Genomic DNA, 16081 nt, shown 5'->3' on the forward strand with positions numbered 1-16081 from the left:
TTTTTATACATCATTAAACCGTCTTTTAGGCAATATTCTAAATTGGTGAAAATAGCCTAACCCTAACCCTCCTTTCCAGGTTACGTGATTTCTGCTTTAAGCTGCAGATTTGTGGATTGTACACAACTGTTTTCTCCCGTCCTGTTGGTTTCCCGAGTTCCCCTTTTTTTGGACAGAGTTGAAATTAAATCCTTTTTGTTTGCCAAACTTTTAACAACCACATCTCCTCTGTCTCTACATCATGCAGATATGACCTTCTTAACATCACAAAGATCAGACCCTACCTTTTGGACTATACAACAGAACTCAATGTGCAGGTTCTGGTCATATCTTGACTCAACTGCTACAGCATCTCACTACCTCTCTGTTACCAGCTGCACCATCAAACCCCTGCAGATGATTCAAAATGCAGCAGCACGTCTTATTTTTGATAAGCTAACAAGGACACTTTACACCACTCTTCAGCTCTCTGACCTACTCAACAACACCGGCCTACCTGAACTCTCTCATCCGTGGCGACAATTTTTGGAAGCGAACAACATCTTGTGGTCTCCTCTTCTCACCTCAAAAGATTGCAGGCAGAACTTTTAGCCCTGTGGTTCCACGAAGACCTACCTACCTCTGGACACTCAGGTGTCTCACTCTCATTTTTCAACAATCAGAACTCTTCTGAATGTTTCACTGCACTTAAAAAAAGCTTTGGTCCAATACCACACGAAACTGAAGCTGCTCTTTCTAGAGAACTTTACTTTAAAGTTTATCTCCTTCTACCTCACTTGTAAGTCGCTTTGAATAAAAGTGTCTGATAAATAACTAACTGGAAATTCATTTTTCATTATATTGTTTGCAATTGTATTATTATAACGTAATTATTCAATATATTGTCTGGTAGAAGGATAGATATAGTTTAAACTGCAATGTACATAAAATATCTTCTTCTCTTTCGGCTTTTCCCATCAGGGGTTGCCACAGGGAATCATCCTTTTCCACCTTACAATATCATGGGCATCTTCTGCCCTCACATGAGCCAACCTCATGTCCTCACTTTTTTTTTTTTTTTTTTATCTCTGCCTGTAATAAAAGACAAACTGCTGAAAAAAATGTTAAAAAACCACTGGCTTACAGTAAAGTTCACAACTTTAATGACACTACTATATTGCTGAATTAATTTAAAATGATTACATAGAAAAGGGAGTAGTTCTGGTGTTTTGACTATGACACAAAGAAAACTAAATGTTGAAGTTTATGAATTAAAAATCATTTTATGGCAGAAAATCAGAGATTCTTCTGCAGAGATCAACTGGAGGACAGACCTGACCTGTCACATGCACAAAAATAAACAAGATCACAAAATAACATCACTGTATATCTATAAAATGTCAGTACTCTTGTTCACATCTCTTTTCAGTCAATGATCAGTTTCTCTTTACAGCACATTAACTTCACAAGAGTTAGGCAGCAGAATCTGTAGTGTAAGAATAAGTTTAACACATTTTCTAAACCAGGGGTAAAAGAAGGCGTAGATCACAGGATTTAGACAGGAGTTAAAATATACGAGGAAAACAATAAACAGGTTAGTTGAAGAGCCCAGAAAAACCTCATAACCAGAAAAAGAAACACAATAAGGTGGAGAGTAACACATGAGAAACACAGCAACAACCACACCAAGAGTCCTGGCTGCTTTCAGCTCTGATTTCTTCACAGTTACAGTCACTGAACGCTGCAGTTTGACAGCTGCAATGTGGGAGCGCATGGAACGAGCCTGAGACACAGCAACTACAAACACTCTCATATACAGAATGATGATGGCTGAAATGGGGATGATAAAGAACATCACAATGTCGACAGCTCCATTTATATTAATCACACATTCTCCATAGCAGGAGTTATACCTGCCTGGTTGTTTCAGGTTATCAAATAAAATCATAAAGATGTAGAAAAAAGAATATATCCAACACAGGAGAACAGAGATTCGAACTCTGTTTGCAGTGATCCTTGCAGGGTAACGCAGAGGGTCACAGATAGCAACATAACGATCGACTGATATCAGCACCATGTTTACTACTGAGGCACAGACAGTGATGAAGGGAGGAAAATTAAGCAGGACACAGACCAGGTCACCAGGAAACCAGCAGGGTTCTAATAACAGGATTTGAAACGGCATCACAAAGAGACCAACAAGGAAGTCTGAGACAGCCAGAGAGATAAGGAGGAGGTTGGTGGGAGTGTGGAGCTGCCTGGAGGGAGAGAAAATCATCACAGTGAATATTATAAACACTGAGAGATAGAAATATTAACTTTATAAAACCAGCTGTGACAGATAAAATAACATTATACTGTATCTAATCTAAATATTGAATTAGGATGTTGAAACCTCTGTTTATTTAAAAAAGTCTCATTTAAGCACCAGCATGTTTCACAACATTACAATTAATAAAGTTAAACATGTAACTGTGCCTGAAGTGGGAGATGGAGATGATGACCAGCAGGTTGAGAGACACAGTGAGCAGAGAGATGGAGGACAGCAGAGAGTAAATGAACATAGACTCAGATTGAGGACGTTTGTGTTTCTTGCAGGAGGTGTTGAAGAACTGTGGAAAACAGAGTTCAGCTTTATTCAGTGTCTCCATCATCAGAGAGAAGGAAACACTGGTTTACTCTGTCAGCCTTCAGAGTTTAGTATCATCCAGTTTTCTTTATCTCTCTTGTTTCCCCTCCTCTTTCACCTCCTGCCTGTTTTCCAGTCTCTCTCTCTTGGACACTAACTTCCCCCCTCCCTCCCTCGTTCTGTGCGTCATCCTCTTCATTTACATCATCAACCCCTTGACTAGTTTTTTTCTTCTTTGCTGTAACAGGTGGGTTTGGTTTTGTTTTGGTTCATGGACTCTAGTGAGTTATGACCTTGGGAAAATATAATAAACCGTCAGAGTTCAACAACTTTTTAAAGTTGTGCTTGATTAAATTTAGCACAAATGTTAACTTGGACTCAGTGACGAACTGGGTAGATATTGGTGGCCAGAGGTCAAAGGTTATTTTCACCTCATGTTCATCTAATTCAGGTATTAGATCATGAAAGTGGACAAACTTGTGTAAACTACAGCTTCAGTGGTCAGTGAAGGAAAACAACCACAACACAATCGTTCTAGTTCACTTGAGCATCTGGAGTTCCTCATATCATCTGAAGCTTTTTAACACAACAACAATCTCCCCACTTCAACAAAGTTTGTGATTGCAGATTCTGTATCTGTAGTTTAACAAAGAGTTCAACAGCTTTTCTAAGCTAAGGGTAGAGAAAGGAAAAGATCAGTAATTTCTATTGAGAGTGTGACTCACAGTGAGTCACAGATAAGTGTGAGTTTCAGTGTAAGTCTTTCATGAGCTGCATGAAGGACTCCACGGCCAGAGACATGGCAGGACAGGACTGAGTATTCAATCTATATTTACAGCAACAGAACAATAGTAAATCAATGGATACAAGAGTGACTAGATGCGAAGAGATGACGTTGGGCGAGTGTGGTGGTCTGGGTGAAAACCGGAAGTGACGTCACAACCAAGATGGTCGACCAACGGAAAGCACATAGACAGAATGGAGGACAATGGAGAAAGTTCAGGACAGTAACACAAGTGTCACACAAGCACCACGGAAATATAGTTCGCACAATAATCCACAGGGCTGAACTCAAAGGTCAAGGGTAATCCAGGTCATGCACGGTTAGGCAGTTCTGAGACAAGTCCGACTGGCAAAATCCACAACAGAAAGACAATCCAGGTCGACACACAGGGAGATCCAAACAGAAACCGAGCAGGGAAAGGAACAATGAGGGAGAAAAGAGATCAGAGGGAAAACTCACTGAACCAGAGGGGTAGATGGGAAGCAGGGTCAGGTCAGGCTGGTCCGGGGGAATCCAAGGTAGACAGGGTAAAAGGGGTACAGGTCTGGGAAAGGGAATCAGGCAGGTCCAGATAAAGCTGTGGTACCGTGAGAAGGGGGGATTGACAGTTTTGGGGAAATACTATTAACTGATCAACTTCCACATCGTATGTCAGAATAAGATCAAGGGTGTGATTAAAACAGTGGATCAGGGTTTATGTACATTTAGAGTCTAATAGTGTATTAAATGCAGTGTTGAGGCAGTTATCATCTTCATCTACATGGATATTAAAGTCACCCACTATAATGACTTTATCTGCACTAAGAACTAAATCAGATAAAAGTCTGAGAATTCAGTTAAAAACTCAGAGTAAGGGACAGGAGGACGGTACACAATAACAAACAGGACTGGGTCTGAGAGGCTAAGAGTGAGGCTCTCAAATGAATTAAAACTATGTTTAGGTCTGGGGTTGTTTAATAAACTTGCTGCTACTCCTCCACCCCGACCTGTGTTTCTAGGAACATGATAATTTATATGACTTGAGGGGGTCGACTCATTCAGACAGACATATTCATATGTGAACTATACTGTCACAGGTCAGTGGAGGAAAACAACCACAACACAGTAGTTCTTCTATTTATTTTTCTATATTACACATTATACTGTCACAGTTCATCCCTTCATCCCCATTCATTTATTTTTGTTTTGTCACCTGGTCTCACCCCACTCCAGCCACTTCAAGTTATTTGAACTTCCTCTCCCTCCACTCTCCAGCTCACTAATTATCGATTCATTTTCCCACTATGTCCTGTTTCTTTATAACCTCACCTCACTCCTCTGTTCACTGCTGGTTTTCTGGACTTGCTGACTGGATTGCACTTCCCTAAACATTTCTTTGTTTATTTGTTCCTTTGTTTGTTGGTTAGATTACTTTGGACTTATTTCATTTCATAGTTGGTGTGTTTGTTTCACCCTGGTTGTGTTCTTAGTTTTCTGGAATTTGTTTTTACCCTTTTGTGAGTTGTTCTCCTGCTTTTTCCAGTGATTTTTATTTGTTAATTTGTGTTGTTGATTTGTATGTTAGTTTGTATTTTTGCCTGCAGTAGAGCAGAGTTTTCTGTTCATACTTTGTTCCACATCTTTTTTGAGGTCACTTTAAGTTGTCACTTTGTACTCACAACTGTTTTCTCCCGTCCTGATGGTTCCCAGAGTCCCCTGTTTCTGTACCGAGTTGAAATTAAATCTTTTTTTTTTTTACCAAACTCTCGTCTAGTTAGTCGGTTTGTAACAGAATACTATATCTACTCATAAAAACATAAGTCTTCAAAAAACCTGGGGTTTATCAGTGATGATCGCCTAAGTTTTAACGACCACATCACACGACCTCACTACCTCTCTGTTACCAGCTGCACCATCAAACCCCTGCAGATGATTGAAAATGCAGCAGCACGTCTTATTTTTGATCAGCTAAAAAGGACACTTTACACCACTCTTCAGCTCTCTGACTTCCTGTATCTGCTGCATCAGGTTCACAGCCCCGACCCCCAGTTACAAAGGGGTCAACTCAACAGCACCGGTCTACCTGAACTCCCTCATCCATGTCGACAATTTCTGGAAGCGAACAACATCTTGTGGTCCCCTCTTCTCACCTCAAAAGATCCAAGGGAGAACTTTTAGCCCTGTGGTTCCACGATGGTAGAAGACATACCAACCTCTGGACACTCAGCTGTCTCACTCTCATTTTTCAACAGTCTGAACTCTTCTGAATGTTTCACTGCACTTAAAAAAAACTTTACACTGATACCACACGAAACTGAAGCAGCTCTTTCTAGAGAACTTTACTTTAAAGTTTGTCTCCTTCTACCTCACTTGTAAGTCGCTTTGAATAAAATTGTCTGATAAATAACTAAATGGAAATTCATTTTTCATTATATTGTTTTCAATTGTATTATTGGAACATCTAATTATTCAATATATTGTCTGGTAGAAGGATAGATATAGTTTAAACTGCTATCTACATACAATATACTGTGTAGAATTCAACTTTTTTACTCTATTTTTTTTAATCTCTGCGTGTAATAAAAGGCAAACCGCTGAAAGAAATGTTGAAAAAAATAAAACTGGCTTACAGTAAAGTTCACAACTTTATTGACACTAGTATATTGATGCATGCATTTAAAATGATTATATAGAAAGGGAGTAGTTTCTTCTGGTGTTTTGATTATGACAGAGAAAAAACAAAATGATGAAGTTTGTGTATTAACAAACATTTTATGGCAGAAACTCAGAGATTCTTTGACAGAGATTAACTGGAGGACAGACCTGACCTGTCACATGCACAAAAATAAACAAGATCACAAAATAACATCACTGTGTATCTATAAAATAACAGTACTCATGTTCACATCTCTTTTCAGTTACTGAACAGTTTCTCTTTACAGCACATTAACTTCACAGGAGTTAGGCAGCAGTATCTGAAGGGTGACAATAAGTTTAATACATTTTCTAAACCAGGGGTAAAAGAAGGCGTAGATCACAGGATTTAGACAGGAGTTAAAATATACGAGGAAAACAATAAACAGGTTAGTTGAAGAGCCCAGAAAAACCTCATACCCAGAGAGAGAGAGACCATAAAATGGACAGTAACAGATGAGAAACACAGCAACAACCACACCAAGAGTCCTGGCTGCTTTCAGCTCTGATTTCTTCACAGTTACAGTCACTGAACGCTGCAGTTTGACAGCTGCAATGTGGGAGCGCATGGAACGAGCCTGAGACACAGCAACTACAAACACTCTCATATACAGAATGATGATGGAGGAAATGGGGAGGATAAAGAACATCACAATGTCAACAGCTCCATTTACACTGATTACACATTGTCCATAGCAGGAGTTATACCTGCCTGGTTGTTTCAGGTTATCAAATAAAATCATAAAGATGTAGAAAACAGAGTAAATCCAACACAGGAGAACAGAGATTCGAACTCTGTTTGCTGTGATCTTTGCAGAGTAACGCAGAGGGTCACAGATAGCAACATAACGGTCGACTGATATCAGCACCATGTTTACTACTGAGGCACAGACAGTGATGAAGGGAGGAAAATTTAGCAGAACACAGACCAGGTCACCAAGAAACCAGCAGGGTTCTAATAACATGATTTGAAACGGCATCACAAAGAGACCAACAAGGAAGTCTGAGACAGCCAGAGAGAGAAGGAGGAGGTTGGTGGGAGTGTGGAGCTGCCTGGAGGGAGAGAAAATCATCACAGTGAATATTATAAACATTGAGAGATAGAAATATTAACTTTATAAAACCAGCTGGAACAGATGAAATTACATCATACTGTATCTAAATATTCAATTAGGATGTTGAAAGCGCTGTTTATATTAAAAAGTATTATCAAAGCACCAGCATGTATCACAACATTAAAATTAATTGAGTTAAACATGTAACTGTGCCTGAAGTGACAGATGGAGATGATGACAAGCAGGTTGAGAGACACAGTGAGCAGAGAGATGGAGGACAGCACAGTGTAAATGATCATAGACTCAGATTGAGGACGTTTGTGTTTCTTGCAGGAGGTGTTGAAGAGCTGTGGAAAACAGAGTTCAGCTTTTTTCAGTGTCTCCATCATCAGAGAGAAGGAAACACTGGTTTACTCTGTCAGCCTTCAGAGTTCAGTGTCATCCAGTTTTCTTTATCTCTCTTGTTTCCCCTCCTCTTTCACCTCCTGCCTGTTTTCCAGTCTCTCCCTCTTGGACACTAATTTCCCCCCTCCCTCCCTCGTTCTGTGCGTCATCCTCTTCATTTACATCATCAACCCCTTGACTAGTTCTTCTTCTTTGGTGTAACAGGTGGGTTTGGTTTTGTTATTTTTTTGGCTCTGGGAAAATAATAAACCGTCAGGTTTCAACGCGTTTTTTCAAGTTGTGTTTGTTCAAATTTTGCACAAATGTCAACTTGGACTAAGTGATGAACTGGGTAGATGTTAGTGGCCAGAGCTCAAAGGTCACCATCACCTCATGTTCCTCCAATTTAGGCATAAACTGATTAAAACATGAATCTGGACAAATGTGTGTGAAGTACAGTGTCACAGGTTAGGGGAGGAAAACAACCACAACACATTAGTTCTTCTATTTATTTCCATATTACACATTATACTGTTACCGTTCTCGCTTCATCCCCGTTCAGTTGGTTTTGTTTTTGTTTTGTCACATGGTCTCACCCCACTCAACCACTTCCTGTTTGCCCCTATTTGAACTTCCTCTCCCTCCACTCTCCAGCTCACTAATTATCGATTCATTTTACCTCTGTGTCCCGTTTCTTTATAACCTCCCCTCACTCCTTTGTTTACTGCTGGTTTGTTGGACTTTGCACATGTTTGTTTGTGCATCGACTGGATTGCACTTCCCTAAACGTTTGTTTGTTTCATTGTTTGTTCGTTGGTTGGATTACTTTGGACATTCCTCACATGGTTGTTCTCCTGCTTTTTCCAGTGATTTTTGTTCGTCACTTTGTATTATTGATTTGTATGTTAGTTTGTATTTTTGCCTGCAGTAGAGCAGCGTTTTCTGTTCATACTTTGTTCAACACCGTTTTTGAGGTCACTTTAAGTTGTCACTTTGTACTCACCACTAGTTTATTGTATGTTTGTTTTCTCCCGTCCTGATGGTTTCCAGAGTCCCCTGTTTTTGGACAGAGTTGAAATTAAATCATTTTTGACGCCAAACTCTCGTCTAGTTTGCAGGTTCCTGTACCTACTCCGAAAAACGTAAGTCTGCAAGAAACCTGGGGTTTATCATTGATAGTCGCCTAAGTTTTAACGACCACATCTCCTCTGTCTCTACATCATGCAGATTTGACCTTCTTAACATCACAAAGACCTTTTGGACTATACAACACAACTCAATGTGCAGGTTCTGGTCATATCTTGACTCGACTGCTACAGCATCTCACTACCTCTCTGTTACCAGCTGCACCATCAAACCCCTGCAGATGATTCAAAATGCAGCAGCACGTCTTATTTTTGATCAGCTAAAAAGGAAACGTTACACTACTCTTCAGCTCTCTGACTTCCTGTAGCTGCTGCATCAGGTTCACAGCCCCGACCCCCAGTTACAAAGGGGTCAACTCAACAGCACCGGTCTACCTGAACTCCCTCATCCATGTCAACAATTTCTGGAAGCGAACAACATCTTGTGGTCTCCTCTTCTCACCTCAAAAGACTGCAGGCAGAACTTTTAGCCCTGTTGTTCCACGGTGGTAGAAGACCTATCAACCTCTGGACACTCAGGTGTCTCACTCTCATTTTTCAACAGTCTGAACTCTTCTGAAAGTCTCACTGCACTTAAAAAAAGCTTTGGTCTAATACCACACGAAACTGAAGCAGCTCTTTCTAGAGAACTTTACTTTAAAGTTTGTCTCCTTCTACCTCACTTGTAAGTCGCTTTGAATAAAAGTGTCTGATAAATAAATAAAAGGAAATTCATTTTTCATTATATTGTTTGCAATTGTATTATTATAACATCTAATTATTCAATATATTGTCTGGTACAAGGATAGATATAGTTTAAACTGCAATGTACATACAATATACTGTGTAGAATTCAACTTCCTTACTCTTTTTTTTTTTTTTTATTTCTGCCTGTAATAAAAGGCAAACCGCTGAAAGAAATGTTGAAAAAAATAAAACTGGCTTACAGTAAAGTTCACAACTTTATTGACACTAGTATATTGATGCATGCATTTAAAATGATCATATAGAAAGGGGGTAGTTTCTTCTGGTGTTTTGATTATGACACAGAGGAAACAAAATGTTGAAGCTTGTGTATTAAAAAACATTTTATGGCAGAAACTCAGAGATTCTTCGACAGAGATCAACTGGAGGACAGACCTGACCTGTCACATGCACAAAAATAAACAAGATCACAAAATAACATCACTGTGTATCTATAAAATGTCAGTACTCTTGTTCACATCTCTTTTCAGTCACTGAACAGTTTCTCTTTACAGCACATTAACTTCACAGGAGTAAGGCAGCAGAATCTGAAGGGTGAGAATAAGTTTAACACATTTTCGAAACCAGGGGTAAAAGAAGGCGTAGATCACAGGATTTAGACAAGAGTTAAAATATAGAATGAAAACAAAAAAGAGGTTAGTTGACGAGTCCAGAAAAACCTCATAACCAGAGAAGGAAACACAATAACATGGACAGTAACAGATGAGAAACACAGCAACAACCACACCAAGAGTCCTGGCTGCTTTCAGCTCTGATTTCTTCACAGTTACAGTCACTGAACGCTGCAGTTTGACAGCTGCAATGTGGGAGTGCATGGAACGAGCCTGAGACACAGCAACTACAAACACTCTCATATACAGAATGATGATGGAGGAAATGGGGATGATAAAGAACATCACAATGTCAACAGCTCCATTTATATTAATTACACATTCTCCATAGCAGGAGTTATACCTGCCTGGTTGTTTCAGGTTATCAAATAAAATCATAAAACTGTAGAAAACAGAATAAACCCAACACAGGAGAACAGAGATTTGAACTCTGTTTGCAGTGATCTTTGCAGAGTAACGCAGAGGGTCACAGATAGCAACATAACGATCGACTGATATCAGCACCATGTTTACTACTGAGGCACAGACAGTGATGAAGGGGGAAAAATTAAACAGAACACAGACCAGGTCACCAAGAAACCAGCAGGGTTCTAATAACAGGATCTGAAACGGCATCACAATGAGACCAACAAGGAAGTCTGAGACAGCCAGAGAGAGAAGGAGGAGGTTGGTGGGAGTGTGAAGCTGCCTGGAGGGGGAGAAAAATGGTCACTGGTAAAATTTGGATTGCAAGCTCAGTTTATAAATAAAAAAGTCTTATTACAGCACTAGCATGTATCACACAACAAAATATTAAAGCTAAAACATGTATCTGTGCCTGAAGTGGGAGATGGAGATGATGACCAGCAGGTTGAGAGACACAGTGAGCAGAGAGATGGAGGACAGCACAGTGTAAATGATCATAGACTCAGATTGAGGACGTTTGTGTTTCTTGCAGGAGGTGTTGAAGAGCTGTGGAAAACAGAGTTCAGCTTTTTTCAGTGTCTCCATCATCAGAGAGAAGGAAACACTGGTTTACTCTGTCAGCCTTCAGAGTTCAGTGTCATCCAGTTTTCTTTATCTCTGTTGTTTCCCCTCCTCTTTCACCTCCTGCCTGTTTTCCAGTCTCTCTCTCTTGGACTCTAACTTCCCCCCTCCCTCCCTCGTTCTGTGCGTCATCCTCTTCATTTACATCATCAACCCCTTGACTGTTTTTTTCTTCTTTGCTGTAACAGGTGGGTTTTGGTTTTGTTTTGGTTCATGGACTCTCGTGAGTTTTGGCTCTGGGAAAATATAATAAACCGTCAGAGTGTAATTAATTTTTTCAAGTTGTGCTTGTTCAAATTCAACACAAATGTCAACTTGGACTCAGTGATGAACTGGGTAGATGTTGTGGGCAGAGGTCAAAGGTCATTGTCACCTCACATTCATCCAATTCTGAATGTGATTTCTCAACAATACCCTGTACAAAAAGGGACAAATATTAATTTACGTTGAAGGCTGAAATGGTGGTGAAAGATCATACAACCTCTATACTTTTCTATTACAAACTGACAAACAGGAGACATGTCTAAAAAACAAAAATATTTCATTTCAACCGACTCTCAAAAATAGAAGAAGCTGATCCATAATTAGAGCTGAGGTGGTTCAAATATGTGCATCAGGAAGTGGCTGGAGAGCCGAGCCACAGAGTGAGACCAGGTGAGAACAGAAAGTACACAGAAAGAAAACCAACTGAACCGAGGCAGAAGTCGTAACAGTTCATGCTCATCAACTCTATATCTCAGGAAAAAAAGGAGAGGAATTTCTTACATCTCCCACAAACATCTGTTTGGACTGAAGCAGAAACTTATCAGATCCTGGATCTGGAAAAACTTGTGTAAACTACAATGTCACAGGTATGACGGTGAAGATTTTCAGTCATCCAGGTAAAGTTATCTGGAGGTTGAGTCACGGCAGCTGGACTTCTTTCTTGTTAGGTTGAAATATTCCGCTACTCATCCAAGTAGCTTCTTTAGAATGAAGATGGTTGGTTGGAGCCCACAAATTTGTACTTGAGGTTTCCTTTCACTCCACCCCTTGGCTTGAACAGGCTCATTATGTGAAACAACGGAAGGGGGGACATGAAGGATGTAATAGTCACACCTCTACAAACCACTTACAACACATAAAATGGGTTGTTAAGTGTGTCCAACCTGGTGGACCTAATTTTTCTGGTGTTGTAGACCACTTTGCAGTCATCATTGGAACAGTTCGCAGACTGGAATTAGAGGTTTACAGGAAACCCTCCTACACTGACCAGTAGCTTTGTTTGACACATATCGCCCACTACAACACAAAAACTAAGACTCACCAGGACCTTGAACCATGGAGAACAAAACAACCTCCACAGAAGCGCAAATGAAAGAAGACAGGCATCTCAAGACAGCTCTAAAGACCTGTGGATACCCCAAGTGGGTCTTGGCCTATTAAGGCAGAATCCTGTTCCAGACAAAAAAAAACAAAAAACAATGGAACAGATGGAGTCCCAGGTCCAACCCCAAAACCCTTACATGGCTGGGGTTTCACACAGCACAGCATACCCGTCTACTTTAAACCCACCAACACTCTCAGGAAGAAACTCGTCCACCCCAAAGACCGGAGTCCAAAACACAGAATGAGCAATATAGTGGATGCGGTCCTATTCAGGCCAAGGGGTGGCGTGAAACCAAACCTGGAGTACAAATGTGTGGACTCCAACCAAGAAGCTACTTGATTAGTGGTCAAATGATTCAACCTAACAAGAAGGAAGTCCAGTTGCCATGACTCAACTTCCAGATTACAATATCAAAGGTTAGTGGAGGCAAACAACCACAACACAGTACTTCTAGTTCAACTGAGCAACTGGAGTTTTTTTCAAAGTCCCTTTGAATAAAAATAAATGATAACTAATTCTAAATGTACATAATTAATACATAGTTTACACTCTTCTGTTAAAGAAAGAAAATGTCACAAAGGTCACTAAAATATCTTGAAACTGACAAAAGTAATACATAAAAATTTACCAACAATTGACTCATAAAAATCAGACATTACTTTTAAGTTGTGGTTCAGGAGAGGCAAAAGTGAGGGTCACCTTAACTTAATATTTTGTTTCACACAATTATGAATCAACCACTGGAAACAAGCAGTTCTCAACTCTCAATGAGACTTTTGCACCTGTCGACAGGTATTTTGATTCACTCCTCACATGCAAACTGCTCCAGCTGCCCAGGTTTGAAAGGTGGCTTCTTTAGATTACATGTTTTAGCTCTTTCCACAGATGTTCAATGTGATTTATACCAAGCTACTCTAGTTTCATCCAGTGATTTGTTCTTTGCCTTTATTGGGTGTTTTTATGTGTCTTTTGATTTAGTATGGAGTATTTAGTATGTTGGAGGACTACGACCTTTGACAAAGACCAAACTTTCTGACACTGGGCAGCACATTTTGCTCCAGAATGCTTTGATATTTCATGTACTCTGCACAAATTTAAGAAACCCAGTACCAGATGCAGCAAAGCAGTCCCAGAACATAACCAAACCTCCTCCATGTTTCACAGTTGGTAAAGTATTCCACAGGACATTCTTCCAGAAGCTTTGTGGTTTGTCAATATGTGTTTCCTATTTATTAATTTTTTTATTAGGATTTGCTTTCATCAGTGGAGTCCTCTTCAGTCATCTTCTATTGCATCTACTTTGGCTTAAACAGTGACTGATGGTGTGATCTGACTCTAATGTACCTTGACCTTGGATTTAACCTCTAATCTATGGAAGTTGTTCTGGGTTCTTTCTTTACCATTTGTATTTTCTGTTGGCTATAGTCCCATTGTGATGTGCAACTGTAGTCAAAGGAACATTAAGCTGCTTGGAGATGGTCTTACACCCTTTACCTTTGACACGTTTGTCTATCATTTTTATCATTTTTAGTTTTTTAGAAAACTCTTTCTTAAGTTTTCTGTGGTTCATGTTAAATGTGGTTCACACCATCATACCAGACAGCACAGTATCACATTTAAATAGACAGATCGACTGACTGCAAGTGTGAAGAAACCTGTGAAGCTATTTAAACACACTTCAGTGGAACATGTCCCTGTGGTCAAATTATTTGACATCTTTTCTAGGGGTACCATCTTCTATGAATATTATTAGTTAATGTTTTGTATTTTTGTAATTTTTAAGTTATTTCAATGACCTTGTGGGTTTTTTTTTCTTAGGAAAGGGTACCAAAAATTGTCTGTGACTAGGAAACAGTTTGTACATACAGTACACTGGGCAAAATTCTACTTCCTTACTCTTATCTTTTATCTCTGCTTTTCACCTCTGCCCCTAATAAAAGGCAAACTGCAAAAAACTTGACACAGATGTTGAAAATAAAACTGGCTTAGACAACGACTCTATTGACATTAGAATATTGATGTATAAATTTATAATAATATAAAGAAAGTGAGTAGTTTCTTCTGGTGTTTTGATTATTACGGACGTATTGAACTTTGTATATTTAAAAGGTTTTTATTGCAGGAACTGGATTTTTCTACAAAGACTAACTAGAGGGCAGATCTGACTTGAAAGAAGTAACATCACTGTGTATCTATAAAATGTCAGTACTTATGGTCATATCTCTTTTCAGTCAATGATCAGTTTCTCTTTACAGCACATTAACTTCACAGGAGTTAGGCAGCAGAATATGAAGTGTGAGAAGAAGTCTAACACATTTTCTAAACCAGGGGTAAAAGAAGGCGTAGATCACAGGATTTAGACAGGAGTTAAAATATACTAGAAAAAAAATGAAGAGGTTAACTGAAGAACCCATTACGATATCATACCCAGAAAAAGAAACACAGTATGATGGACAGTAACACATGAGAAACACAGCAACAACCACACCAAGAGTCCTGGCTGCTTTCAGCTCTGATTTCTTCACAGTTACAGTCTTTGAACGCTGCAGTTTGACAGCTGCAATGTGGGAGCGCATGGAACGAGCCTGAGACACAGCAACCACAAACACTCTCATATACAGAATGATGATGGATGAAATGGGGATGAGAAAACCAAAGACAATGTCGAGAGCTACATTTACACTGATTACACATTCTCCATAGCAGGAGTTATATTTGCCTGGTTGTTTCAGGTTGTCAGGTAAAAACAGACAACTGTAGAAAACAGAATAAATCCAACACAGGAGAACACAGATTCTGACAGTCTTTGCAGTGATCTTTGCAGAGTAACGCAGAGGGTCACAGATAGCAACATAACGATCGACTGAAATCAGCAACATGTTTACTACTGAGGCACAGACAGTGATGAAGGTTATTAAATGATACAGAACACAGACCAGGTCACCAAGAAACCAGCAGGGTTCTAATAACAGGATTTGAAACGGCATCACGATGAGACCAACAAGGAAGTCTGAGACAGCCAGAGAGAGAAGGAGGAGGTTGGTGGGAGTGTGGAGCTGCCTGGAGGAAGAAAATAATGAGTTTGAATTTTATAAACACTGAGAGTTAGAAATAGTAACTTTATAAAACCAGCTGTGACAAATGAAATTACATCATACTGTATCTAAATAATAAATTAGTTGAAAGCGCTGTTTATATTAAAAAGTATTATCAAAGCACCAGCATGTATCACAACATTAAAATTTATTGAGTTAAACATGTATCTGTGCCTGAAGTGGGAGATGGAGATGATGACCAGCAGGTTGAGAGACACAGTGAGCAGAGAGATGGAGGACAGCAGAGTGTAAATGATCATAGACTCAGATTGAGGACGTTTGTGTTTCTTGCAGGAGGTGTTGAAGAGCTGTGGAAAACAGAGCTCAGCTTTTTTCAATGTCTCCATCAGCACAGAGAGAGAAGGAAACACTGGTTTACTCTGTCAGCCTTCAGAGTTCAGTGTCATGCAGGTTTTTTTTTTGTCTCGTTTCCCCTCCTCTTTCACCTTTTGCCTGTTTTCCAATCTCTCTCTTGGACACTAACGTCCCACCTTTCTCCCTCGTTCTGTACATCATCCTCTTCATTTACATCATCAACCCCTTGACTAGTCTTTTTTTTTTTTTCTTCCTGCTGTAACAGGTGGGTT

At 39.6% G+C, this 16081-nt stretch overlaps 2 protein-coding genes across 2 annotated transcripts; both read right to left on the reverse strand.

The window, feature by feature from the left end:
* Positions 1 to 9881: 9881 nt before the first annotated feature.
* LOC113167109 (trace amine-associated receptor 13c-like) lies at positions 9882 to 10964 on the reverse strand (the record flags this gene model as incomplete). Its single annotated transcript, XM_033326078.1, has 2 exons — positions 9882 to 10692; positions 10822 to 10964. Coding segments are annotated over 2 exons (954 nt in total), but the record flags the coding sequence as incomplete, so codon positions are not given.
* A 3684-nt stretch (positions 10965 to 14648) lies between these two features.
* LOC117152879 (trace amine-associated receptor 13c-like) lies at positions 14649 to 15841 on the reverse strand. Its single transcript, XM_033326081.1, has 2 exons — positions 15669 to 15841; positions 14649 to 15459 (listed from the first exon to the last, which is right to left on the reverse strand). The coding sequence occupies exons 1-2, from the start codon at positions 15839 to 15841 to the stop codon at positions 14649 to 14651; spliced, it is 984 nt and encodes a 327-aa protein (XP_033181972.1).
* Positions 15842 to 16081: the final 240 nt, after the last annotated feature.

The sequence above is a fragment of the Anabas testudineus genome, chromosome 7 (genome assembly GCF_900324465.2).
Source record: "Anabas testudineus chromosome 7, fAnaTes1.2, whole genome shotgun sequence".
In the NCBI taxonomy this organism is placed as follows: Eukaryota; Metazoa; Chordata; class Actinopteri; order Anabantiformes; family Anabantidae; genus Anabas; species Anabas testudineus.

What these genes read in the sequence shown, in the direction of transcription:
- LOC117152879 (XM_033326081.1), bottom strand. Translation starts at nt 15,841, where the DNA reads ATGGAGACATTGAAAAAAGCTGAGCTCTGTTTTCCACAGCTCTTCAAC. An exon ending in ATCTCCATCTCCCACTTCAG is followed by an intron (nt 15,460 to 15,668) that starts GCACAGATACAT and finishes TTCTTCCTCCAG; the next exon opens with GCAGCTCCACACTCCCACCA.